The sequence below is a fragment of the Jaculus jaculus genome, chromosome 17, assembly GCF_020740685.1.
Source record: "Jaculus jaculus isolate mJacJac1 chromosome 17, mJacJac1.mat.Y.cur, whole genome shotgun sequence".
NCBI lineage: Eukaryota > Metazoa > Chordata > Mammalia > Rodentia > Dipodidae > Jaculus > Jaculus jaculus.
The window spans coordinates 18,282,904-18,309,111 of NC_059118.1; the positions used below are offsets into that span (position 1 = coordinate 18,282,904).

Sequence of the window (26,208 nt, forward strand, 5' to 3'; positions counted from 1 at the left end):
CATGCTGGTGTCCCCCTCTTTCTCTCTCGCCCCCTCGAGGTTGCAGCAAGAGGCGGGGAGGCAGGCAAGTGTTCCTATCCTGACAGGGTGTAAGGCAGCGGAGTGCACCATGCATGGAGAAGGAGCCTTGGAGAACTGCCAGGGTGAAGGAAGCGAGGCAGCTAGCTTGAGCCACAGAAGCAAGCTACTGTATGCGTGTATAGTCAACCTCTCCCCTAGGTCTATCCAACAATCCCCAGGGCCCTGTACTCTGATCTGGGCCTTGTCAGCCCTTCCATAACTCTCTCCTGGCTGTCCTAGACCCTTTCCATCTGTCTTTGCACATGCTGCTCCCTCTACTCAAAATTATTTAAAAATTTTTTTTTTTATTGACAGTTTCCATAATTGTAGACAATAACCCATGGTAATTCCCTCCCCCTCCCTCCCCCCACTTTCCTCACTTTCCTGTTTGCAATGTCACTCTCTCTCTCTCTCTCTCTCTCTCTCTCTCTCTCTCTTTTTTCTTTTTTGTCTGTTCGAGGTAGGGTCACACTCTAACCCAGGCGGACCTGGAACTCAATTTGTAGCTCCAGGCTAGCCTTGAACTTATAGCAATTCTCCTGCCTCTGTCTCCCAAGTGCTGGTATTAAAGGAGTGTGCCATCACGCCCAACAGTTTTAATTTTTTTAATTTCTTTTTCTTTCTTTCTCTCTCTTTTTCTTTTTTTAGGTAAGGTCTCACTCTAGCTGACCTGGAATTCACTATGTAGTCTCAGGGTGGCCTCTAACTCATGGAGATCTTCCTACCTCTGCCTCCCAAGTGCTGGTATTAAAGGCATGCACCACCACATCCAACTTTTTTTTCTTATTTATTTATTTGCACCACCTTGTGCATCTGGCTTACATAGGTACTGGGGAATCCAACCTCGGTCCTTAGGCTTCACAGGCAAGCATCTTAACCACTAAGTCATCTGTCTAGCCTATGATTTCAAAATTCTTAAACTCTGCTTCCACTTAAAAGGGCCTCAGTGGGCTGGAGAGATGGCTTAGCGGTTAAGGTGCATGCCTGCAAAGCCTAAGGATCCCGGTTCAATTCTCCAAATACATATGGTGGCACATGCATCTGGAGTTCCTTTGCAGTGGCTGGAGGCCTTGGTGCATGCATTCTCAATCTCTCTCTCTCAAATAAATAAATAAATAAATAAAAATCTTTTAAAAATGGGCCTCAGCATAAATGCCATCCTATGGAGTCTTTCCTCACCTCTCTATCTAGAGTCATCATCCACTTCTTCTATATGGCCTCCTTTCATAGCACTCACCACAATGTGTACATTCATATTCGTTTATTTTTTTTTTCAGTGGTTACAGGGCAGGTAGCGTCTCTGTGGTGACTGCTGAGTCCTCTATGCTCCACAGGCAAGGTACCCAGCATGCGCTCCCTAAGTGCACAAGGCTTGCCTTCACTGGCTCACTCTTTGGAGTTAGGGACCTAAATGTGTCCTGCTCCCCACCTCCACTGGCCTCTGAAGGTTGAAGGGCAGGGACAAGATGGAGATCTAATGCTTTCTGGCCTGGCATAGCCCAGAGGCAGCTTGGGGTTAGCTCAAGGCCACTAAGCAGGTCCAGCCCACGTAGGTTTAGGTCAAGTGGGCAGAGGTGGCTCTGAGAGGGGCCGGGGCCGCGACGTGTTCCTGTTCACAGAGGAAGACAGTGGCTGTTCTGGGAGCACGTTGGCCTCATGTAAAGCACCGGGGGCTAGATTCACATAGGCTGTGGACAGCTGCACATAGTGGTCCCCAAGCAGTGAGGACACTACTTGCTCCATTTCTACCACAAGTGCTCTGAAGGTGGGTCGTGCTGCTGGATCAGCCTCCCAGCATCGCTGCATCACTTGGTACCTATAAAAAGAAGGGATGCTGGGCTGGAGGCATGGCTTAGCGGTTAAGGCATTTGCCTGCAAAGCCTAACGACCTGAGTTCAATTCCCCAAGACCCACAGAAAGCCAGATGCAAAAAAGGTGCACACATCTGGAATGCATTTGCAGTGGCTACGGGCCCAGCACACCCATTCTCTGTCTCTCTCTGTACAAATAAATAAATAAATAATATTTTAAAAACAAAAAAAAAAAATGAAGCTGGGTATGGTGGCACAAGCCTTTAATCCCAGCACTTGGGAGGCAGAGGTAGGAAGATCATTGTGAGTTTGAGGCCACCATGAGACCATATAGTTAATTCCAGGTCAGTCTGGGCCAGAGTGAGACTTACCTCAAAAGTAAATAAATAAATAAATAAATAAATATAAATAAATATATGGTGCCAGGCATGGTAGTACACACCTTTAATCTCAGCACTCAGGAGGCAGAGGTAGGAGGATCACCATAAATTTGAGGCCACCCTGAGACTACACAGTGAATTTCAGGTCAGCCTGGGCTAGGGAGTGAGACCCCACCTCGAAAAACAAAAACAAAAATAAATAAATAAAATAAAAATATGGCTGGGTGTGGTGGTACACACCTTTAATTCTAGCACGTCAGAGGCAGAGGTAGGAGGATCACTGTGAGCTCAAGCCACCCCGAGACTACATAGTGAATTTCAGGTCAGCCTGGGCTAGATTGAGACTCTACCTCAAAAAAAAAAAAAAAAAAAGGGCTAGAGAGATGGTTTAGCGGTAAGTGCTTGCCTGTGAAGCCTAAGGACCCTGGTTTGAGGCCCGGTTCCCAGTACCTACGAAAGCCAGATTTGCAAGGTGACGCATGTGTCTGGAGCTCATTTGCAGTGGCTGGAGATCCTGGCATGCCCATTCTCTATCTATCTGCCTCTTTCTCTCTGTTTGTTGCTCTCAAATAAATAAATAACCATATACATATATACATATATATGATAAAAAAATTAAAATATGGAGCTGGAGAGATCACTTAGTGGTTAAGGCTCTTGCCTGTGAAGCCTAAGGACTCAGGTTCAATTCCCTAGTACCCACATAAACCAACTACACAAGGTGGCACATGTGTCTGGAGTTCATTTGCAGTGGCTAGAGGCCATGGCATGCCCATTCTCTATCTGCCTCTTTCTCTCTCTCAAATAAAGTAAAAATAGCCAGGCATGGTGGCGTATGCCTTTAATCACAGCACTTGGAGGCAGAGGTAGGAGGATTGCTGTGAGTTCAAGGCCACCCTGAGACTCCATAGTGAATTCCAGGTCAGCCTGAACTAGAGTGAGACCCTACCTCAAAAAAAAAAAAGAGGGCTAGAGAGATGACTTAGTGGTTAAGGTGTTTGCCTGCAAAGCCAAAGGATCCGCAAGGGGACACATGCATCTGGAGTTTGTTTGCAGTGGCTGGAGGCCCTAGTGTGCCCATTCTCTCTCTCTCTCTCTCCCTCTTTCTCTCTCCCAAATAAATAAATTATAATAAGTAAATTATATATATATAACATATATATATGTATATGTATATATATATATATATATATATATATATATATATATATATAACACACACACAGATATATAGATAGATATATAGAATATAGATATATAGATATATAGATATGGAGAGAGAGATGTCAGGGGCAGAACATTACCTTACCCAAGGATTCTGGGCTGTCTACCTGCTGCTAAACTACTGTTGGACCAAACAGAGATTAGGATATGGCCTTGAGTCCAATCAGTGGAGCAATAACACTGCTTCCTTAGGAGCAGCTCTTATCATTATGATGCCTGGCAGCAACCCAGTTGCTTTATAGATGAAGAGCTTCAACTACTGTGTCCCTTGTCCCTGGCTGTCTTGGGCAGTTTCCTTAACCTTTTGTGTCTCAGGCTTTTCCTGTGATCACACAGCAGTAGAGGCACAGGGTGAAAGGACACCTGTGAAATGTTGAACAAAGGCCCCAGCTCACAAGTCAACATGACCATTATCACACATCTCTCAGGAAGGAAGAGAAATGGGGATTAAAAGTCCTGAATGGGGCTGGAGAGATGGCTTAGCCGTTAAGCGCTTGCCTGTGAAGCCTAAGGACCCCGGTTCGAGGCTCGGTTCCCCAGGACCCACGTTAGCCAGGTGCACAAGGGGGCGCACGCGTCTGGAGTTCATTTGCAGGGGCTGGAGACCCTGGCACGCCCATTCTCCCTCTCTCTAACTGCCTCTTTCTCTCTCTGTCACTCTCAAATAAATAAATAAAAATACACAATAAATTAAAATAAACAAAATGTAAAAAAGTCCTGAATGGTGGGCTGGAGAGATGGCCCAGCAGTTAAGACACCTTCCTGCAAAGCCTCACGACTCTGGTTTGATTCTCCAGTTTGCACATAAGCCAGATGCACAAGGGGGCACAAGCGCCTGGAGTTCATTTACGGTGGCTGGAGGCGCTGGTGTACCTATTCTCTCTCTCTGTCACTCTCTCATAAATAAATAAAAGTATTTTTTAAATTCCTGAATGAGGGCTGGAGAGATGGTTTAGCAGTTAAGGCACTTGCCTGCAAAGCCAAAGGACCTACGCTGAATTCCCCAGTACCCACATAAGCCAGATGCACAAGGTAGCACACACATCCAGAGATCATTTGCAATTTCCTTCCCTCCCTCCCTCCCTCCCTCCCTCCCTCCCTCCCTCTCTCTCTCTCTCTCTCTCTCTCTCTCTGTCTCTTTTGTTTCTCTCTCTCTCCCAAATAAATAAAATAAAAATGTGGTGGTGTACATCTTTAATCCCAGCACTCGAGAGGCAGAGGTAGAAGGATTACTGTGAGTTTAAGGGCACCCCTGAGACTACATAGTGAATTCCAGGCCAACCTGGGCTAGAGTGAGACCCTACCTGGAAAAAAACAAAAATTAAAAATAAAAAAATCTTAGCGGGGCATGGTGGCGCACACCTTTAATCCCAGCACTCAGGAGGCAGTGGTGGGAGGATCGCCATGAGTTGAAGGCCACCCTGAGACTCCATAGTGAATTCCAGGTCAGCCTGGGCTAGAGTGAGACCCTACCTCAAAAAACCAAAACAAAAAAATAAATAAATAAATAAATAAAATAAAATAAAAAATTTTGAAAAAAAAGGAACATATGGAGCAGGCACTATGGTTCTGAAGCTGGGGTCCTCTGGGTTTGCCTACTGGCTCCTAGAGGATTAGGACTGTTATCCTTAGATTGCAGTCTACGTGCCCTACTCATCATATCTCATACATGTCACAGCCACTCTGAGAGTGGTGCTATTATCATCCCCACTTCACAGATAGGCAAACTGAGGCCCAGCAAGGAAAAGGGACTGTTCCTGCCGTAGTAGACACTGTAGTGGTCAGTGAGTAGACCAACGCTTGCACCCCTGGCTTCCGTCTCAGAAATTCCTAAAGGGCCAGCCCAGCTCCGGCAGTACCACGGGATAGGTTCATGCCAGCATCACAGCCACCCTGTCCTTACTGCCCAGTGCTGACTCCCTCTCCCCTGATCAGCCAATGAAGCCCCCACCACCCACCGCTCCTACCGCCATCTCCACCTGAGCCTCTTCAGACAGCCCATCTTGGATGCAGAGCAGGCAGGAAAGTTAATTTCTCTGACTTCACATGGTTTGCATTAAGGAAGTGGGTAGCGTAAAGGGCAAGGCCCAGACGGGGAAGGGCTATGGGGAAAGGGCTACTCATATGTAGCCTTTCTGGAGCACAGCCTGGGACAGGCATCCGCGGCTTGAGCTGTGACCTGGTTCTTCCCGTTCTAATCACCCAGACCTGAGCACAGCTGAGGTATGCCTGCTGCTTAAGGAGCCCAAACTCCCCTAAGGGCACCAGTGAGAACACAGCTGCTGCCATCCCCTGGGGAGCGAGAAATATAAAACAACATCCAGTGAAAGACCCGGATCTGGAGATGCAGAAGGGACTGGGGAGGCCTTTCTTTTAGGTTAAGTGACTGGAAAAGATGGAACACAGCAGCCCTTCCCCCCCACACACACCCCAACCCTTTTTGCAGGAGTGGAGGGGGGAGGGAGGAGAGCTGGGAGACCAAGCCACTGGCATCAACCCAGACTGAGTTGGAATGCTGTTACCATGGCAACAGTGAGGGCCTCTCAGCATCCTGCCCTAAATGGAGGGTGGGACTCTAAAGTGCCCAGATGAGGAAACTGAGCCTCAAACAGGTTCCCCTTTGCTGGTCAACCAGAGGGTCAGTCACAAAGCCAAGCAGGAGCGTGCTCCCCTCGTCTCTGGGGCCCAGCTTCCCCGCGCTGAGTTCCACATACTCACAGAGAATCGGGGCAGTACTCAGGCTGGGGCAGGCGACGGCCCTGGGCCAGGAAGTGAGTGAGGTCAAAAGGGTTGATATGGGGGTACGGCGGGGCACCTCGAGTCAGCAGTTCCCACAGCAGCACGCCAAACGACCACTGTGGGAGAAAAGAGGTGAGGGGGTCTTGGCTCTCACTCCAAATGAGGAGGAAGGTGCGCTGTCCCCAAAGTCCTCTGCCTCGCAGTCCTTCAGTTGGAAATGCAAGACCCCCCCACCTCCACTCATGCCTCAGTACCACACAAGAGCCTCCCCTCTTGTCTTCTACAACTTCGGTCTGCCTGGAGTTGGGGCTGAGCAAGCCCTGGATCATCTGTGCAGAGCCAGTGAATTCACATCACAGCCTCCGTGTGCCCTGGCAGAAGATTCCATCTCACATCTGCCCAAGAATGGACAAATGACCTGTGGGGGCTGCTTACCTTGGGGACTTTCTAGGTTCGAACCACGCAGAAGCAAGGCCAAGTGCTCTGGGGCTTACCACGTCAGACTTTGTGGTGAATCTGTAGGTCTGAAGGCTCTCCAGTGCCATCCATTTGACAGGTAGGCGAGCATGATGCTGCTGTCTAACACTATAGTATTCCTTGTCCAAGATATCACGTGCCAGACCAAAGTCGGCAACCTTGACTGTGAATGACTCATCCAGCCTGAGAGGAGAGAACAATACAATACTGGCTTGAGCTAGGGAATGGTGAAGCACTTGCCTAAGAACTGACTCCCACCAGATCTTGGACCAACTTGTTCCAGAATATATATATATATATATCCAGCTGGGCATGATGGTGCACAGCTTTAATCCCAGCACTCAGGAGGCAGAGGTAGGAGGATTGTCATGAGTTCGAGGCCACCCTGAGACTACAGAATGAATTCTGGGTCAGCCTGGGCTAGAGTGAGACCCTACCACAGAAATAAATGAATAAATAAATAAATAATTCCAGTGCTGGGAACCAAACTCAGGGTCACATTCTTGCTAGGCAAGGGCTCCACCACTGAGCTAAATCCCCAAACCCATTTCTTAGAATTGTAAAGACACAGTGTCCAGTCCAAGACTGTACCAAGTGGACAGAAAAAGAGGCCAAGAGAGGATGAAAGGACATCTCCAGGGCTGCAGAGCAAAGGCTGCAGTGGGGCCTTTCCTGAGACGGCTCTGGGCAGCTATATAGGCTCATGACCTGCCCCTTTATTTCACCCTCAGCTGCTCAAGCCGCTTACATGCAGTTCCGAGCAGCCAGGTCCCTATGCACAAACTTCTGCTCCGCCAGGTACTCCATACCACAGGCCACCTGCAGGCCGAAGCTGATGAGGTCCTTCACCGTGGGGTTCTGGGGGAGGGGGTGCGCACAGGGACTGGTGAACAAGGGCGGAGCAGCTGCTGGTTGGCTTACTTTCCCCCACTCCCCCCACCTGCTAAACACTGACCCGCTGAGGCGAACGGACGAAATGAAGCAGGTCTCCGTGGCGCATATATGGCAGCAGCACCCAGGGCAGCCCCTCCGGTGGCAGCACGATGCCAATGAGAGCCAGGACATTTGGGTGGTGCAGGCCACGCATGAGCAGCCCCTCCCGTAGGAAGGCCTCCACCTCCTGCACCTCGGTGATGCCTATGAGGGAGAGTCGATCAGGTCAGGGCAGGGAAGGTCCTTTACAATGAGAAAGACTCCTGCCTAGGTTCATTCAATAAAGTGGTAGCACAAGATGATCATCATGGTGACTCACGCCTTTAATCCTAGCACTTGGGAGGCTGAGGTAGGAGGAATGCTGTGAGTTGGAGGCCAGCCTAAGATTAATTCTAGGTCAGCCTGAGCTACAGAAAGACCCTACCTCAAAAAAAAAAAAAAAAAAAAAAAGCTGGAGAGATGGCTTAGCGGTTAAGGTGCTTGCCTGAAAAGCCTAAGGACCCATGTTCGACTCTCCAGGTCCCACATAAGCCAGATGCACAAAGGTGAGGCAAGTGCAAGGTCGCACATGCCCACTAGGTGGCGCAAGCGTCTGGAGTTCAATTTCAGTGGCTGAGGCCCTGGCACACCAATTCTCTCTCTGTCTCTGTCTCTGTCTCTCTCTCTCTAAAATAATAAAATAAGTAATAATGAATAAATAAATAAAGTGGTAGCACAGCAGGCATAAGGACCCTCCCAGATTGAAGGTTCTCCCCATGCTTTACCCAGTTTCTGCCCCACTTACGACTCAGAGACTTAATGGCACAGTGGATTTGATTCTGGGCCTCATCTATGTATTCTCCATGGTAGACAACTCCAAAGTGGCCTGGAAAGAGGGAGATGGTGAAAGGGAGTCTGGTGCCTAGACTCACAGCCCCACCCTCTAGCTGGTAAGGAAGCCTCAGAGCACCTCACTGGCCAATCTGACATGAAAACCAAGTGGCAAGGGCCGGGTATGGTGCCACACACTTTTAATCCCAGCACTCGGGAGGCAGAGGTAGGAGGATCACCGTGAGTTTGAGGCCACCCTGAGACTACATAGTGAATTCCAGGTCAATCTGAGCTAGAATGAGATCCTACCTCAAAAAAAAATCAAAAAAAAAAAAAAAAAAAGGGAAGAAAAAAAAATGAGCATGTGATGGCTCAGTGGTTAAGGCACTACTTGCCTGCAAAGTCTAAGGACCTGGGGTTGATTTCCCAGTACTCAGGTAAAGCCAGATGCACAAGGTGGCATGTGCATCTAGAGTTCATTTGCAGTGACTAGAGGCCCTGGCAGGTCCATATTTATATTCATTTCTCTCTCTCTCTCTCTCTCTCTCTCTCTCTCTCTCTCTCTCTCTCTCTCACACACACACACACACACACACACACACACACACACACAAATACACAGAAACAAATAAGTAAAGTAGAAAAATGAGCATATGGGGGTTGGGGAGATAGCTCAGAGATTAAAGGCACTTGCTTGCAAAGCCGCCAGCCTGGGTTCAATTCCTTCAAGCACCCATGTGAAGTCAGGTGGACATTTGTTTGCAGCAGCAAGAGACTGGTGTAGGTCAGATCAGAATCTGACCCATCTGCCCTTTGTGCCCCTGTCAAGTCCAGGATTCCTTCTCGATCCTAGCCCCACCTCCCAACCTGGCCCCCACACCTTTGCCAATGATTTGGTCACTGTGCGTGACCACCTTCTCGTGGGGAATCAGCACATCCTTGACCTCAGCCAGAAGCCTCGTATCCAGGTCCTTGAGGCGAATGGACTCCGTCCGCAGCAGTGGAACACACGCCCCATCCCTGCTGTCTGAGGATTCTCCACGGCACGGCTGGCTGGAATCCGGATCATCAATGGCAGCGAGTGCTGTGGGGGAGACAGAGTGAGAAGCCTGTGGGGAAAGGGAGGCCCTAGGTTCTAACAACACCTACACCCACCGTCTCACCAAGGCCATTTCTGTAGTCGGAGTGTGAGCGGAGTATGGGCAGGCTCATGGCTCCAGCAGAGTGGTCCAGGAATGCCAGTTCATCAAGGTTGGGAGCAAGGACTGTGGAAAGACAGCATGTGGTGATGAGTCTCTCCTGGATCTTAGGGGTATGGAGCAATGCCACTGGAAAAGTGTGGGAGATCCCCCAAGTCCTGGGCAGACAGGACGTGAGGTCTTGGAGATGCCACTGTCTGGGGGTAGAGACCTTCGAGGAAGGTGCTGGAAGCTCACCTAACTTCTTTTTCCGCCACCAGGAGTTGAAAACCAGTGCTACGGCCAGTGCAGCTATGATCAGAATCAAGGCCAGCAGGACAATAAGGAGGGTTTTCAGTGGCATCCCTCCTGGGCCTGGCCGCACCACTCTGCCCAGGATGTCACAGCTACCATCAACACAGACCTAGGTAGCAGATGACACAGTTCAGGCCCCATTTGGAGACCCTTAGTCCATGCTTCCTGTCAAGGTCCGGCTAGGCCGCCTACCTGCAGTGGGGAGCCATCCTTGGCAAGTTGCAGGGATGGGGGCAGGGGGCAGACCACCACGTCCCCCCGGAGCTCATGTTGGCAGTTCTCGCCACCCACGGACACGTTCACACTCACGCAGTCGGCCACAGCGCCCAGCCCAATATACTATGCGGAAGAAAGTCGTGAGGCCCAGGCAGTGACTGAGCCCCGTCCTTCTAGCCCCCAACCGCCCCTTAACCTCATCCCCTATACCCACCTCGAACTTAACTGCATGCTCCTCAGGCTTCAGTGGGGCTATGCCAACTCTGGGCGGACTGGGTGGAGGTAGGAAGCGGAAGCTGGGCATTGTGAAACCAGCAGCTCCATCTCCCCAGGTGCTCAGATTCCCTGCCACCCACCCCTGGGGATTTCGGACCACATATTCAGGCAGGCGGCACTGATGCTGCTCCGGAAACTGCCCTGTGCACTGCTGAGACCCACATGAGAGTAGTTAGGCAGATGGCCCACTCTGAGACTGCTCCAGTCTCTGCAGCCCAGCACGGGGTGAGACCAGAGCTCAGGGGCCCAGCCTAGCCTTCCTCCCACCTGGCCAGAATGCACTCAGCTCACCCTGGTCTCCACTGCCCTCTGCCCATCATGGAACGACAGCACCAGGTGCCATGCTGAAGTCAGATGCTGACCGCGGATGGTGACGCGGGAGCCACTGTGGACAAGAGCAGGGTGACAGGTTTAAGGAGCTCGCTGAGGCCGGTTCCCTCTCTCCTAGGAGGCCAGCGGGAACAAGGAGGTCAGACTTACCTGTAACCACAACTGGGGCTGATGCTCAGAACAACGGGATCTTCCCTGTAGTCAAAGGTCCAGGACCCAGGCACCTTGGCACCCCCTATCTGCAGGTGAAGGGGCACCCTGGCCATGCCAGCACCAGGAGGTGTAACACATAAAATCTGCTGCTCACTGACCCTGCAGGAAGGCGATATCGGGCTCAGTTGAACCCCTAATGGTGGCCAGGTTTTACCTCCAAGGGACCGTGAGACCCCCCTACTTCCTCAGCCCCTCACACTCCGGGTCTATCCACAAATAAGATGCTTCTAGTCAGAACTCGGAACTGATCTGCAAACTGACCATGTGATTGAGCCCTCTTCTTTTCACCCTGACAGAATCTAGGCCCTCATCCAGTGAGTTCTCTGCTTAGGAACAGAGGATAAGGTCACACAGGAAGGGGCTACTTGGATATTCCCATTAAAAATATGGAATGAGCTGGGTGTGGTGATACACACTTTTAATCCCAGTACTTGGGAAGCAGAGGTAGAAGGATCAGTGTGAGTTTGAAGCCACCCTGAGACTACGTAGTGAATTCCAGGTCAGCCTGGGCTACAGTGAAACCCTACCTCAAAAAAACAAAATAATAATAATAATAAATAAGTAATATGGAATGAGGCTGGAGAGATGGCTTAACTGTTAAGGCGTTTGCCTGTGAAGCCAAAGGACCCAGGTTTGACTCCCCAGGACCCACGTAAGCCAGATGCACAAGGGGCACATGCGTCTGGAGTTCATTTGCAGTGGCTGGAGGCCCTGGTGTGCCCATTCTCTCTCTCTCTCTCTCTCTCTCTCTCTCTCTCTCTCTCTCTCTCTCTCTCTCTCTCTCTCTGCATGCAAATAAATAAATAAATATTTTAAAAGTAAAAATTAGAGCCGGGTGTGGTGGCGCACGCCTTTAATCCCAGCACTTGGGAGGCAGAAGTAGGAGGATTGCCATGAGTTCAAGGCCACCCTGAGATGACAGAGTTAATTCCAGGTCAGCCTGGTCCAGAGTGAGACCCTACCTCAAAAAACCAAAAAAAAAAAAAGTAAAAATTAAAATATGGAATGGAGTTGGGCATGGTGGTGCATGCCTTTAATCCCAGCACTTGGGAGCAGAGCTAATAGGATTGCTATGAGTTCGAGGCCACCCTGAGACTCCATAGTGAATTTCGGGTCAGCCTGGGCTAGAGTGAGACCCTACCTTAAAAAAAAAAAAGGAATGAGGCTGCAGAGAGGGCTCAATGGTTAAGGTGCTTGCCTGCAAAGCCCAAGAACCCAAGTTTGATTCCCCAGTACCCATGTAAAGTCAGATGCACAAGGTAGTGCATGTATTTGGAGTTTGTTTGCAGAGGCTAGAGGTTCAGGCATGCCCATTATTTCTCTCTTTCAAGTAAATTAAAAAAAAAATATATATATATAGGTATCAATGCATTATATATACATATATAGACAACTTTCTAAAAAATAAAAAGTTACAAAATGGCCAGGCATGGCAGTACATGCCTTTGATTCCAGCACTTGGTGGGCAGAGGTAGGAGGATCGCCATATCCAGGCCACCCTGAGACTACACAGTGAATTTCAGGTCAGCCTGAGCTAGAGTGAGACCCTACCTCAAAAAACAAACAAACAAAAAAGAGCCAAGCATGGTGGTGCATGTCTTTAATCCTATCCCAACACTTGGGACGCAGAGATAGGCAGATCACCATAAGTTGAGGCCACCCTAAAACTATATAGTGAATTCCAGGTCAGCCTGAGCTAGAATGAGATGCTACTTAAAAAAAAAATGGGGGTACTGGAGAGATGGTTTAGTGGTTACAGCGTATGCCTGCAAAGCCAAAGGATCTCAGTTCAATTCCCCAGGACCCATGTAAACCAGAAGCACAAGGTGGCGCATGCATCTGAAGTTCATTTGTAGTGGCTGGAGGCCCTGGTGCACCCATGCTCTCTCTCTTACTCTCGCTCTCACTCTGTGTCTGTCTGTCTGTCTGTCTCTCTCTCTCTCTCTCATGCTCTTTCAAATTAAAAAAAAATTTTTTTTAAGCCAGGGAATGCAAGAGGTTTACGTGAGACTTGAGGTGACTTTAGTCAGCAGGGATTCTGGTCCACAGTGACCTAATAGTTTTCCTCAGGTACCAGACTAGCCGGTATAGGTAACGTTGGAGCTACACAAGGGTGGGGCAGTATAGTCTCCCACACTTTATCTCCTGGTACTTACTGTTCCAGCTGGCACTGAGTTCCATTGACCAACACAGCTCGGCTGGTGCCTACAGACAGATTCTGGCCTTCAAGGGTGAGACAGGTGCCCCCAGCTTGTGGACCAAAGTAGGGTCGTATTGATGTTAGCACTGGCTCCTATAAAGGCATAAAGGAGGGTTAGCTGCAATAAGCCCTCCATTCCAAGCCCTTTCCCCTTATTCTATTCTGTGGCCAAGAGCACAGGCAGGGCAAGGTGGCCTCACCACGAAAGAGAAGCCTTCTCGAACAGAGGTGCCTTCCACCTTGAAGTATCTGCCTGCTGGCATGTCAGTGATGGTAAGGCTGACGTTGGTAGTCCCCACTGGCTGGGTGTCCAGCGGCTCCAGGTTACACTCAAGTTCATCTACAAAGTCCTTGGGGGACACTGGACTAGGACACCAGGGAAGGCACCATGAGGTCAGACAGGAGTCACACAGGCCTGGCTGCATGCCTGCTACAAGTCATAGAGCTTCTCTGAGCTTTGGGATGGCATCTCCCACCCATGTTTTCCTCCAGGGCCGGCATGGTCAAGTGGGGCCAGGGATAGCCTTGTCCATTCCATAAGTAAACAGCAGTGGGGGGGGGTGGTTACATGCAGGATCAAAAAGGGGGCAGAGACATTTCCCCATCCACAAAGCAGCCAGAGCCCTTTGCTTCTAATAAGAAAATGCCAGAGAGGGTCTCACAGGGAAGGAGCTGCTTGGTAACCCCCGCGGGGATAGGGGAGAGCAGGGACCAGGTTATACCCAATGCTTGAGATGTCCTTAGGCAGCAGTCGGCAGGGACTTTGGCCCACGGTGACCCGGTGGGTTCCCTCAGGTATCGGACCAGCAGGGCGCAAGGAGAAGTTGGAGCCACACAGAGTCAGCCTTGTGCTGCCCCTTAGAGGACCACTGTGGGGGTAGAACTGAAGTGGGGCGGGGGACAGATAGCCTGAGTTGTGTGGGGTTGGGTTCTCGGTCCCAGCTGCTTCTCCCAGACTCCTGTGCCATGGCCCTTGCTTGTCCCACACTCTAGCCAATCTCTTAATAGTCCTCCTTCAGACATTTTCCTGCTCCCCAAGTCTTTTCACGTGCCAACCCCTCTGCCAAGGATGCCCTTCTTAGCTAGTCTCAAAAGTCATCCTGGGCATGGTAGCACACTCCTTTAATCCCAGAGAGGTAGGAGCATCTCTCAGAGTTTTGAGGCCAGCCTGAGACTACATCGTGAATTCCTGGTCAGACTGGGCTAGAGTGAGACCCTATCTCGAAAAAATAAACAAACAAGTAATCCCCTCCTTATATACATTCTGGGCCTAAGGAAAACCATAGTCAAAACTTGAATAACTTCTGAGCTGGAGAGATGGTTTACTGGTGCTTGCCTGAGAAGCCTAAGGATTCATGTGCGACTCTCCAGATCCCATGTAAGCCAGACACACAAAGGTGAGGCAAGCGCAAGGTTGCTGGTGCCCACTAGGTGGCGCAAGTGTCTGGAGCTCAACTGCACTGGCTGAGGCCCTCTGTCTCTCTGCCTCTAAAATTAAAATAATAATAATAATAGTAATAATAAACTTGTTTAGGCTGGGGAAATGGCTTGGTGGTTAAGGCTCTTCCCTTGTGAAGCCTAAGGACCCCGATTCAGCTCCCCAGGACCCACGTAAGCCAGGTGCACAAGGGGGCACATGCGTCTGGAGTTCATTTGCAGTGCTGGAGGCCCTGATGGTCCCATTCTCTTTCTCTCTCTCTCTCTCTCTCTCTCTCTCTCTCTCTCTCTTTGCCTCTTTCTCTGTCACTCACAAATAAATAAACAAAAATAAACCAAAAAAATTTTAGAAAATACTTGTTTAGTTCCTCCCCCGGCCCCTGCTTGACCCACTGTTAGCTATGTCCTGTCCAGGACGTTGTACCTCTGTAAGCTCAGGCGGACAGTGGTCCTGTTGCCAGGATCCGGGACACTCATTCTGCCGACCACACGTGTCCTCACACCAGCCACAGCCCATGAAACGCGGGGCCCATAGACAACGCCAGCAGGTGAGAAAGTGCCGGCAGCCAGGGCCTTGGATGGGTACCTTGAAGACCTTGGGAGGACAAACAGGTGGCTTAGGGGATGGCTAGAAGAGAGACCTGGGCCCATAAATCCTCCAGGTACCTGCTCAGACTAGTGAGGTGAGAGACCTGGGCACCAGTGCCTCCCTGGATTGAACAGCAAGACTGTGGTGACCCCACAAGCCAGGCCCCAGGCTCTGACCCCGCCCATCTCACCTGGTCCCCAGAGGCGAAGAGCAGGTCATCTCCAAGGCGACTGACATCTCGCTGAATAGGCTGCCCACTGCTGCCCAGTGAGAAGTTGGACACGTACCGCAAGTAGTTGAGTGACCTGACTATCTCCACCTGGGACGGGGGAGGCGTGAGAAGAAATGGGGAAGGGAGGGGACAGGGATGCAGAGCTGGTGGGTCATGGGATCAGGGACTTACCTGCAGGATACGCCCATCCGCTGTACCCATGTGGGCCACTGTGATATTGCCAAGGCGTGTCACATGGAGTGCAGTGACCTGCACTGGTCCTAAGAGCCCACTGAACAGGTCCACACGTATCAAGTTGCTGCTGACTAGCAAAGGGTAGGAGTGGCACCTGATGCTGGGGCTGGCGTCCTCCAGACCAGGCTGTGGAAGGCCAAGGAAGAGAGAAAGGATTCAGCCACGTGCATTAACACTTCGGGGCCTTCGTCAGTGATCACAGCAGTCCCAAATTCCTACCCCTCACCTTGTTTGACTAGGATTGACTAGGCCAGCCAATTACCTGTTCCACCACACCCATGGGCTCTTGGAAATGGCAAGGGCTTAAAAGAAAAAATAAAAGTAATAAATAATAAAAGAGGACTGGAGAGATGGCTTAGTAATTAAGGTGTTTGCCTGCAAAGCCAAAGGATCCCGGTTCAATTCTCCAGGATCCATGTAAGCCAGATGCACAAGGGGGTACATGCGTCTGGAATTTGTTTGCAGTGGCTGGAGGCCCTGATGTGTCCATTCTCTCCTTGCCTTTTTCTCTCTCTCAAACAAATAAATAAATAATATAGGGCTGCAGCCGGGCATGCTAGTGCATGCCTTTAATCCCAGCACTTGGGAGGCAGAGGTAAGAGTATCACCATGAGTTCTAGGTCACCCTGAGACTACCTAGTGAATTCTAGGCCAGCCTGAGCTACAGCGAGACCCTGCCTCAAAAAAAATTTATATATATATATGGCTGGAGGAATAGTTTAGTGGTTAAGGCATTTGCCTGCAAAGCCAAAGGATCGTGGTTCAATTCTCCAGGACCGATGCAAGCCAGATGCACAAGGGGGTGCATGCATCTGGAATTTGTTTGCAGTGGCTGGAGGCCCTGACGTGCCCATTCTCTCTCTCTCTCTCTCTCTTTCTCTTTCTCTTTCTCAAATAAATAAATAGGGCTGGAGGAATGGCTTAGCGGTTAAGGCATTTGCCTGCAAAGCCAAAGGACCCAGGCTGGATTCCCCAGGACCCATATTAGCCAGATGCACAAGGGGGCACACGTGGCTGGAGTTTGCTTGCGGTGGCTGGACGCCCTGGCACGTCCATTCTCTCTCTCTCTCCCTCTTTCTCTGCCAAATAAATAAATAAAATATTTAAAAATATTTTAAAAATAAAAATATTAGAAGAAAGGAGGCCTAGGATGCAAAGCCAGTTCACAGAGGTGTGATCATTTATCTGAGACCTCATAGCCCCTCAAGGACCTAATTGGAAGTCTGCACTCTGTGTGTGTGTTGTGTATGTGTGTGTTACAGATACGTGTGCTGTGGCGTATTCGTGCGTGCGTGCATGCGTGGATGAGTGCGTGTTCCATGTGCATGTATGCAGCAGTGAGACGAGCTTTTCCAGTGTCCTTCTCCATTGCTCATCCATGTCATTTGTCAAGACAGGGTCTCTCCCTCCACCTGTCAGCACAGTGAATCTCTGGTCTCCACCCTCCTCAGACCTGGTTACTTACAGACGTGCATGGACGAGTCTAGCTCTTTGTGTGGGTTCTGAGGAGTCAAAGTCAGGCTGTCTCAGGCCCTCCAGGACCTTCATGCTTAGTTCTCTCCAGCCCAAGTCCATGTTCTTAACCAGAATTCTCCGTCGCCCCCTGCTGGTTCTGTTCTGCCTTTGCAAGTATGTTCCAGCAAACCCTGTCTCTCCAGGGCTTAGGTTTCCCTGCTTGTGTAAGGGGACTGAATTTTGAGGTTGAGGGGTCTGCCTCCCTGAAACGTCAAAGGTCTTACTCTGCCTCTGGCTGCTAAGTCCCAGAAGACAGGAGACACCAACCTTTCCTCTGCTCTTAGTGAGGTGGTGTTTTGGGACCCTGCACGTTTCAGACATGACGGTGGCAGCTTCTGGGGTGGCAGGAAGGCAATGTATGTATTTAAAATGCTGCGAGTAAATCTGGAGAGATGGCTTAGCAGTTAAGGTGCTTGCCCGCAAAGCCTAATGACATGAGCTTGAGCCCCCAGTACCCACGTAGAGCCAGATGCACAAAGTAGCACATGCATCTGGGGTTCATTTGCAGTGGCTAGAGGCCCTGGTGTGCCCATTCTCTCTCCCTCTCTTCTTTCTATCTCTCTATGCTTATAAATAAATAAATAAAAATAAAATAAATGCTGTTAGTAGATTAGAGGAGTAGAAAAAGGCCAGGAGCGCTCAGGACTATCCCTAACTGACCCCAAGAGACTCAAGACCCTAAAAGCCCCTTTCAGATCACATAGGTTTAACCAACTTCTGAACTTCAGTACTGAGAAGAACCAAAGAGGAGAGCATAGCTAGTGATATTTGGGCCTAGAAATCCCACACACTCTGGGTCTATATCATATATACATATATATATATATATATATATATACACACATATATATGTATGTATGTATATATATATATGATATTTATTTTTTATTTTTATTTATTTATTTGAGAGTGACAGAAAGAGGCAGAGAGAGACAAAGAGAATGGGCGTGACAGGGCTTCCAGCCGCTGCAAACGAACGCCAGATGCGTGCGCCCCCTTGTGCATCTGGCTAACGTGGGTCCTGGGGAATCGAGCCTCGAACCAGGGTCCTTAGGCTTCACGGGCAAGCGCTTAACCACTAAGCCATCTCTCCAGCCCTGGGTCTATATCCTGATATGGGTGGGGACAGGGACTTTGTCTTCACTTGAAAATGAAAGGGGCCAGGCCCTAACCAGAAGTCTGCCAGATGTTTTCATCATGACTCAGGGCCAGGTGAGGCTCTGAAGCTGAAGAAAAAAAAAAAAAAAAAGGTGATAACTCAGGCAGGGCCGCACCCCTGTCTTTTTTTTTTTTTCCTATACGTGGTAGGGTCTCAGCTTTGGGTTCTAGGATGACTGGGGGGGGGGGGTGGAACTGAAGGTTCTGAAAACTTGTCTTAAGCGTCTCATGCCCCAGAGGTTTACTGCCCTACCTGATCCCATAAAGGGCAGGCACCAGCCCTGAGACCAACCATTATGAGCACACAGTAGCTGCTGTATGCTTAGAGACATTGGACAAACACAACTCCGGGGACCTAGCCAGCCTGTGGGCAGGGCTTAAGATCAGTCCTCCTGGTGCCTGGCACTGGCCAGTCGTGCTGCGTATCTTCCAATCCACTGACCACGAGCCAAGGTGGTAGAGGTTCTGATTCTCCGGAGTGAAGAAGGTGAAGTCAGACAGGGCTGTCTAGTCCCAGACAAGAGGCCTCACTCTTAGGGTCTGTCAATCCAGATGTACTGTGTGGAAGATTCCCCCACTCCAAAGACAGGGACGGAGCTCCGTGGTAAAACACTTGTGCAGCACGTGAAAGGGTCTGGGTTCAATCCCCAGGAGCGAAAGAGAGAATGAATTGATACCAAGCCTGGTGGTAGTACATGCTGTAGCCACAACACTTGAGGGGCAGAAGCAGGAGGATTATAAATTCAAGGTCAATCTAGGCTATAGAACACATCCAAGGACAGTCTGGGCTTCATACCAAAACCCTGTCTCAAAAAAATATAACAGGGGCTGGAGAGATGGCTTGGCAGTTAAGGTACTTGCTTGTGAAGCCTAAGAACTCATGTTTGAATCTCCAGGTCCCACATAAGCCAGACACGCAGTGATGCAAGTGGGCAGTGTCGCAATGCACGCCAGGGGGTGCAAGTATCTGGAGTTCACTCGCAGCTGCTGAAGGCCCTGGCATACCCATTCTCTCTCTCTCTCTCTACCTCTTTCTCTCTCTCAAAAATAAATTTTAAAAATGACAACAATAACCAAGGGCTGAGGATTCCAAATGCTAGCATGTGTGAGGCATTGGGCTTGATCCCTAGCTCTGCAAACAAGAATCCCCCACCAGATACTGAGTGCAAATCCTCCACCTCCAGGGCATTAATAGGAACCAGCAAGGAATCAGTCAAGAGTATCACAGTCAGGGCTGGAGAGATGGCTTAGTGGTTAAGGCACTTGCCTGTAAAGCCTAAGGACCAAGGTTCGATTTCCCAGTGCCCACGTAAGCCAGATGCACAAGGTGGCACATGTGTCTGGAGTTTATTTGCAGTGGCTATAGGGCCTGGTGCACCCATTCTCTTGCACTCTCTCTCTCTCTCTCTCTCTCTCTCTCTCTCTCACACACACACACACACACACACACACAAATAAATAAATAGTGTCACAGTCACTGCCAGGCTTGATGGTTTGGTACAGGCCTATATAATTCCAGCTACTCCAGAGGCTGAGGCAGGAGGATTGTAAATTTTAATCCTGACATAGCAAGTTCTAGACCAGTCTGGACAATTTTAGTGAAATTTGGCCTCAAATTAAAAGTACAAAAAAGGGCTGGGCATGGTGGCACACGTCTTTAATCCCAGGACTCGGGAGGCAGAGGTAGGAGGATCACCGAGAGTTTGAGGCCACCCTGAGACTCCATAGAGAATTCCAAGTCAGCCTGGACCAGAGTGAAACCCTACCTTGAAAAACCAAAAAAAAAATAAAGTACAGAAAAGGAACTGGGTGTGGTGTTGCACACCTTTAATCTTAGCACTCAGGAGGCAGAGGTAGGCAGATTGCCATAAAATCAAGGCCACCCTGAGACTACATAATTCCAGGTCATCCTGGGCTAGACTGAGACCCTACCTCCAAAAACTAAAAGTACAAAAAAGGCCAGGCATGGTGGCGCACGTCTTTAATCCCAGCACTTGGGAGGCAGAGGTAGGAGGATCACCATGAGTTCAAGGACACCCTGAGACTACATAATTCCAGGTCAGCCTGGACCAGAGTGAGACCCTACCTCAAAAAACAAAACAAAACAAAACAAAACAAAATTCCCCAGTACCCACATAAGCCAGATGCACAAGGTGGCACATACATCTGGAGTTCATTTGCAGTGGCTACAAGTCCTGTCATGCCCTTCTCTCTCTCTCTTTCTCTCTCATAAATAGGTAAAATATTTTTAATACAAAAAAAGGGCTGGGGAGATGGCTCAAAAAAAAATACTTGTCATGCAAGCCTAAGTACTTGAGTTCTGATCCCTAGAACCCATGTGAAAAGCCAGATGCTTTTTTTAAAAAAAAGAAAACAGAGCAAAGCGTGGCTTTAATGCCTTTAGTCCCAGCACTTGGGAGGCAGAGGTAGGAGGATCACCATGAGTTCGAGGCCACCCTGATAACACAGAGTGAATTCCAGGTCAGCTTGGACTAGAGTGAGACCCTACCTCAAAAAACAAAAAACATGGTGGCGCACGCCTTTAATCCCAGCACTCGGGAGGCAGAGGTAGGAGGATCGCCGTGAGTTCGAGGCCACCCTGAGACTACATAGTGAATTCCAGGAACAGCCTGAGCCAGAGTGAGACCCTGCCTCGAAAAACCAAAAAAAAAAAAAAAAAAAAAAAAGAAAGAAAGAAAGAAAAAAGAAAAAAGAAAATGGGGGGGTGGTAGCTACAAAGATGGCTCAGCAGTTAAGGCATTTGCCTGCAAAGCCTAAGGACCCTGGTTCGGTTCCCCAGGACCCATGTAAAGCCAAATACACAAGGTGGCATGTGTGTCTAGAATTTGTTCCTTGCTGTGGCTAGATGCCCTGGCATGTCTATTCTTTCTAGTTGCCTCTTTCTCTCAAATAAATAAATATTTTTTAAAAGCCATATGCCTCTCTTTCTCTCTATTTTGTAAATGTACAAAAAAGAGAAGGAAATTGGGGATATAGAGCACTTGCAGGAGACCCTAGGTTCAATCCCCAGTATGGCCAAAATAAGGACCCAGTGCCACAGCAAAGCCGATGGGTGGCCAGACACCCTGAGGGCAGACTGTGGCTCAGTTTAACTAAAGGCCCTTCATCCAATGCTCCATTCAATCCGTTTTCCTTGACCTGATCTCTCACAATCTTAAGTGGGACTACTGGAATGGTTTCAAGGAGTTGGTTCTGATTTGTCCTCAGGTTAGCATTTTTTTTTCCCCTGTCTCTCAAACCCAGCCCACACTAGGCCCGACCACTGAGTCAAACCTTCAGCCATTCAGGGTAGCAGTTTCAAGACTGCCCTGTTTGCTGTTTGTTTCTGTTCTTCCTCCTTGGCTTCACACACGGGCTGCGAGACCTCCAAGCCTAGGGCAGGGCTTTGGTTATAGTGACAGAAAGTCTGGGGTGGACCGATTCCAACCAGCCCCTCCTACGCCTTTACTCATGCTCAAGTGCTTATAGTTGCTTGCACAAGACTGGGGTGAGTCTTCCTAGAACCTTCTGGAGCCAAGCTGACTTCCCACCATGCCCTTGGTCCTCCTCCAGTGACCCTGTGAAGAATGGCTTAGTAAAGTTCAGGCCCTACAAACTCCCCAACAATCCCTCAGAGATCCCTGGAACCTGGTGGGATTGGGGGTGGGGTGGTTCTGACAATTCCTGTCCTATCCGCTTTGAAAAGCAAAACAAAGCAAATGCTTCCATGAGGAAAGCAAAACTGTTGGCAATCAGTCTATGTGACTATAAAAGCATCGCCTGTGTATTCATGCCAGTGTGTGTGTGCGCGTGCGTGCGTGCGTGCGTGTGTGTGTGTGTGTGTGTGTGTGTGTGTTTTGCTGTGGGCTCCTGAGGGGATGGGCGGTGGGCAGGTTGCAGGAGGGATGCCCTTCATTCAATGTAGAATTTGGAAGTTGTGCTGGCAGAGACACTATGATGCCTCACATAATCAGAGAAACTATCTAAAAAAGCAGAGGCCACCATTGCTGAGAGCATAAAATGAGGCAGCATTCAGGGGCCAGCCTGTTAGAAGTCGAGGTTTCCCACCACCCCACCCCCACCCCCGATGTAGGGTCTCGCTCTAGCCCAGGTGGACCTGGAATAATTCACTATGTAGTCTCAGGGTGGCCTCGAACTCTCGGTAATCCTCCTACCCCTGCCTCCCGAGCGCTGGGATTCTGAAAGGTGTGCGCCACCACGCCCAGCTCCAGATTGCTTCTTTCTGCCTGCCTTTCCCTGCCCACGCCTTTTCAGTAATGGAAAGGAAGTAGCCTGTCCCCACAGGGAAGGGCCCACTTTCTTCTGCTCACCAGATTAGGACACAGACTGGGTGCCTGGAAGAAGTCGAGGCCTCGCCAGAGGTTTGGGTAGACTGGGGTGTCACAACAGCGATCCACACCCTTATCGATGAGGGTGTTCATCAAGTTAATGGGGAAGGCGCAGACAACAGAGTTGGGGCCCACGCCAGAGCCACCATCCTTGCCAGTCACAAAGACCCCAAACAGCACTGCCTGGCCCTCTTTGATGCTCAGCTCCATAGCAAGTTTGGCACCCACTGGGGCAGTGTGGGCTGCCTGAAGCACTGGGTAGGGCTGCGTGCCTTCCTGGGCCTGACGGCGGCGGCGTTTGGGTGCAAAATGACAGTCCAGGGTCAGCTCCCGGTAGGTACCTATCTCTGGCTCCTCTGCATTGAGCCGGGCCAGGCGCGTTTGCAGGGCACCCGGAGGACCTGCCACGCTGATGGGCTGTACGGTCAGGAAGTAGACAAAGGCTCCCGAGCGGAAGCTGTACACATATTTGATAGGGTAAGAGCCCAGGTACCTGGGCAGCACCGACAGTGAGGGAAACCCTGGCTGGAATCCCGAGGCATCGGCTCTGCGCCGTCGGATGGACACCGAGCGGGGGCTGAAGCTGGAGGCCACGGCCGAGTCCAGTGAAGACGCCACGTAGAAGTAGGAAGCATGGCCCTGCACAACCACGGTCACACGGGTGCCCAGGGGACTGGCCACACAGTCAGGGCAGTCTTCGGGCCCGTTGCGGTGGGCTGAGAAGAGGCAGGCTGGGTCTGCCAGGTGTACAGCTGTCCCGCGAGGCTCCAGCTCATGCAGGAAGCAACGGCCCTGTAGGTTCGAACCACAGCTAACCAGGGCGGGCAGCCCGGGGTCCAACACCAGCACCGGCGTGTCGGTGTCGCTCCGTGGCCCGTGGGGACCTGAGCCGGCGTCACAGGCTGAACAAGTCTGACAGCCGGGGTCCCCGACAGGGCCAGTGGCCAGGCTCTGGACAGACTTCAGGTCAGGCCCAAGCACGTGCAGGCGATTTCGCGTGGCCACGAACACAGCGCTCCCCAGGTCACTGTCCTCGTAGGTTGTCATGGCCTGTACCGGGCCACCTACGGAAAAGCTGGGGACCACGTACTTCACATCAAAGTCTCGGGAGGCTGAGAAGGGTGTGCGGGGACACTGCCAGTCCCGTCCCCCGGCGGACACGTCCGGCACAGGCAGCCACAGCAGACGCACCAGCAGCAGGAGGGAGGATTGCAACAGCGGCAGCAGATTCATGGAGGCTGAGCAGGATCCCCCTCGGGAATCCCTGGGTGGGGGTGGGGGGTCCCAGACGTTGGCTGGGAGCAGACTCAGATCTGAACTGAAAGCAGCAGTTCGGAAAGCCCTTAGGCAGCTAGGACTCTGGTCCCACGTTACTGTGAGGCTCAACCCTCTCCCCTGCCCTAGGGTCCGAGCGCCGGCAGGTGGACACGCGGGCAGGGGAATGGAATGGTCAACACTCACCCTCGGCCCCAGCTGCCGCTTCCAGCTGCCTCTGGCTGCTGCTTTGGAGCAAAGTGTAAAGGCGCAGGGCCCGTGGGTGCGGCTGGGCTGGGGGCGGGGCCACGGGTGGAGCCCTGTTGGAGGCCCAGCTCTGGGCCTGTTTGACTCTTGCCAGCCCTGGGAAGGCTGCCTCCTACATCTATCTCTCAGTGGTCTGCCTGGGTGTGCATGATGAAGGAGCCTGGAGGAAACTGGGTAGGTCTGACCTGTTCTACCTACCCCCCTTCACACACACAACCCACCCACCTGGTCAAGGTGAGAAAGGCTCCAGACAATTTGGCTCTTGTTCGCTCTTGCTCTCTCTGTTGCTTTTTCTTTCTTTCTTTTTAACATTTTATTTGCTGGCTGTGATGGCGCATGCCTTTAATCCCAGCACTCAGGAGGCAGAGGTAGGAGGATCGCCGAGAGCTCAAGGCCACCCTCAGACTACGTAGTGAATTGCAGGTTAGCCTGAGCTAGAGTGAGACCCTACCTTGAAAAACCAATAATAATAATAGTAATAAATTAATAATAATAAAATATTTTATTTATATTTATTTGATAGAGAAAAGGGGGAGAACCATGGCCTGCAGCCACTGCAACCGAACTCCAGACGCATGTGCCACCTGTGTATCTGGCTAACGTGGGTCCTGTGGAATTGAACCTGGGTCCTTTGGCTTTGCAGGCAAGTGCCTTAACTGCTAAGCCATCCCTCCAGCCCTCTGTTTTTTGGGTTTTTTTTTTTTTTTTGAGGTACGATTTTACTTTAGTCCAGGCTGACCTGGAATTCACTCTGTAGTCTCAGGGTGGCCTCGAACTCGCTGTGATCCTCCTACCTCTGTGTTGGGATTAAAGGTGTGCACCACCATGCTCAGCTTCTGTTGTTTTTTTGAGGTAGTGTCTCACCCAGGCTGACCTATATTTCACTATGTAGCCCCTCAGGGTGGACTTGAACTGCCAGTGATCTTCCTACCTCTGCCTCCCAAGTGCTGGGATTAAAGGCGTGCGCCACCACACTTGGTCTGGCTTGTCTCTTTTCTGTGAAGCTAGTTTATAACATTGTCAGACACCAATTCCCAATGTATGGGGCACAGAGACCAGGAATGAATGGTTCAGAGAGGGAGGGGATATGTAGGGCTCCAGTAGGGAATAGCATGGAGTATTCCTTCTGTAGAAAGGGACCATCATTCTATGAACCTGCTTTGAGCAGTGTCAGAAGAAGGCATGTTTCCTACTGTCTGGCCAGAGCTATAGTGGTTAAAGTATGGGGCTTGGCCTGCTGGCCAGGCAATCATCAGGGGCAACCTATGTGAAAACATAGTCCTACCGCTGGTCCCTTCACTATAGACAGAGTATGTGGAAGTGTATGATTAGGGGTATAGAACCCATAAAACTGGCCTGGGGGGGCTGGAGAGATGGCTTAGTGGTTAAGTGCTTGCCTGTGAAGCCTAAGGACCCCGCTTCAAGGCTCGATTCCCCAGGACCCACGTTAGCCAGATACACAAGGGGGCGCATGCATCTGGAATTCGTTTGCAGTGGCTGGAAGACCTGGCGTGCCCATTCTCTCTCTCTTTTTCTCTCTGTCGCTCCCGAATAAATAAAAATAAGCAAAAAGATAAAAATAAAAAACTGGCCTCGGGGGTTGAGCAGGTGGCTGGAGACGGGTCTGTGGTTAAAGGCACTTGCTTGCAAAGCCTGATGGCCCCAGTTCAATTCCCTAGTACCCACATGAAGCCGGATGGAGTTGCAGTGACACTAAATCCTGGCACATTCAATCTCATTCTCTCTCTGGCCTCAGGCAGGCTCTTCCCTAATACCTCCCTAAATGGGGGAAGTATGGCCTCTGATTCCCAGGGTACCTTGATTCAGGTCTGTAAACAGCTCTTCCCTAATAGCTTCCTAAATGGGGGAAGTATGGTCTCTGATTTCCAGGGTACCTCGATTCAGGTCAGTAAACCTTGATTGCTGGGCTTAGATCTCTCTCCATACTGGGTATGTGGGGGCGGGGGGCCTGGGGATGAAACCAGTTCTGCTTTCCCAACCCTCTCAGCTG

At 50.4% G+C, this 26,208-nt stretch overlaps 1 protein-coding gene across 2 annotated transcripts; it reads right to left on the reverse strand.

Annotated features, from left to right (window-relative positions):
- Window positions 1-1,324: 1,324 nt before the first annotated feature.
- Window positions 1,325-24,112, reverse strand: Mst1r (macrophage stimulating 1 receptor). 2 transcript variants are annotated; one of them, XM_045136669.1, is made up of 20 exons: window positions 22,659-24,112; window positions 15,592-15,780; window positions 15,379-15,507; window positions 15,024-15,194; window positions 13,885-14,045; window positions 13,363-13,528; window positions 13,119-13,255; window positions 10,900-11,061; window positions 10,711-10,804; window positions 10,358-10,567; window positions 10,120-10,266; window positions 9,871-10,036; window positions 9,598-9,699; window positions 9,315-9,518; window positions 8,409-8,489; window positions 7,647-7,828; window positions 7,440-7,549; window positions 6,709-6,874; window positions 6,194-6,330; window positions 1,325-1,876 (listed from the first exon to the last, which is right to left on the reverse strand). In XM_045136669.1, exons 1-20 carry the CDS (start codon window positions 23,907-23,909, stop codon window positions 1,621-1,623), a joined length of 4,221 nt encoding a protein of 1,406 aa, XP_044992604.1. In that variant the 5' UTR covers window positions 23,910-24,112; the 3' UTR covers window positions 1,325-1,620. The 2 variants fall into 2 exon arrangements, with proteins under 2 accessions (XP_044992604.1, XP_044992603.1); XM_045136668.1 differs by having other exon boundaries at window positions 10,358-10,570.
- Window positions 24,113-26,208: the final 2,096 nt, after the last annotated feature.

Bases quoted from the DNA above. Each gene is read 5' to 3' on its own strand.
- Mst1r (XM_045136668.1), bottom strand. From the start codon at position 23,909: ATGAATCTGCTGCCGCTGTTGCAATCCTCCCTCCTGCTGCTGGTGCGT. The intron at 15,195-15,378 runs GTGAGATGGGCG...TGTCCTCCCAAG, and splicing joins TCTTCGCCTCTGGGGACCAG to GTCTTCAAGGTACCCATCCA. The intron at 13,529-13,884 runs GTATAACCTGGT...CTGGTGTCCTAG, and splicing joins AAGGACATCTCAAGCATTGG to TCCAGTGTCCCCCAAGGACT.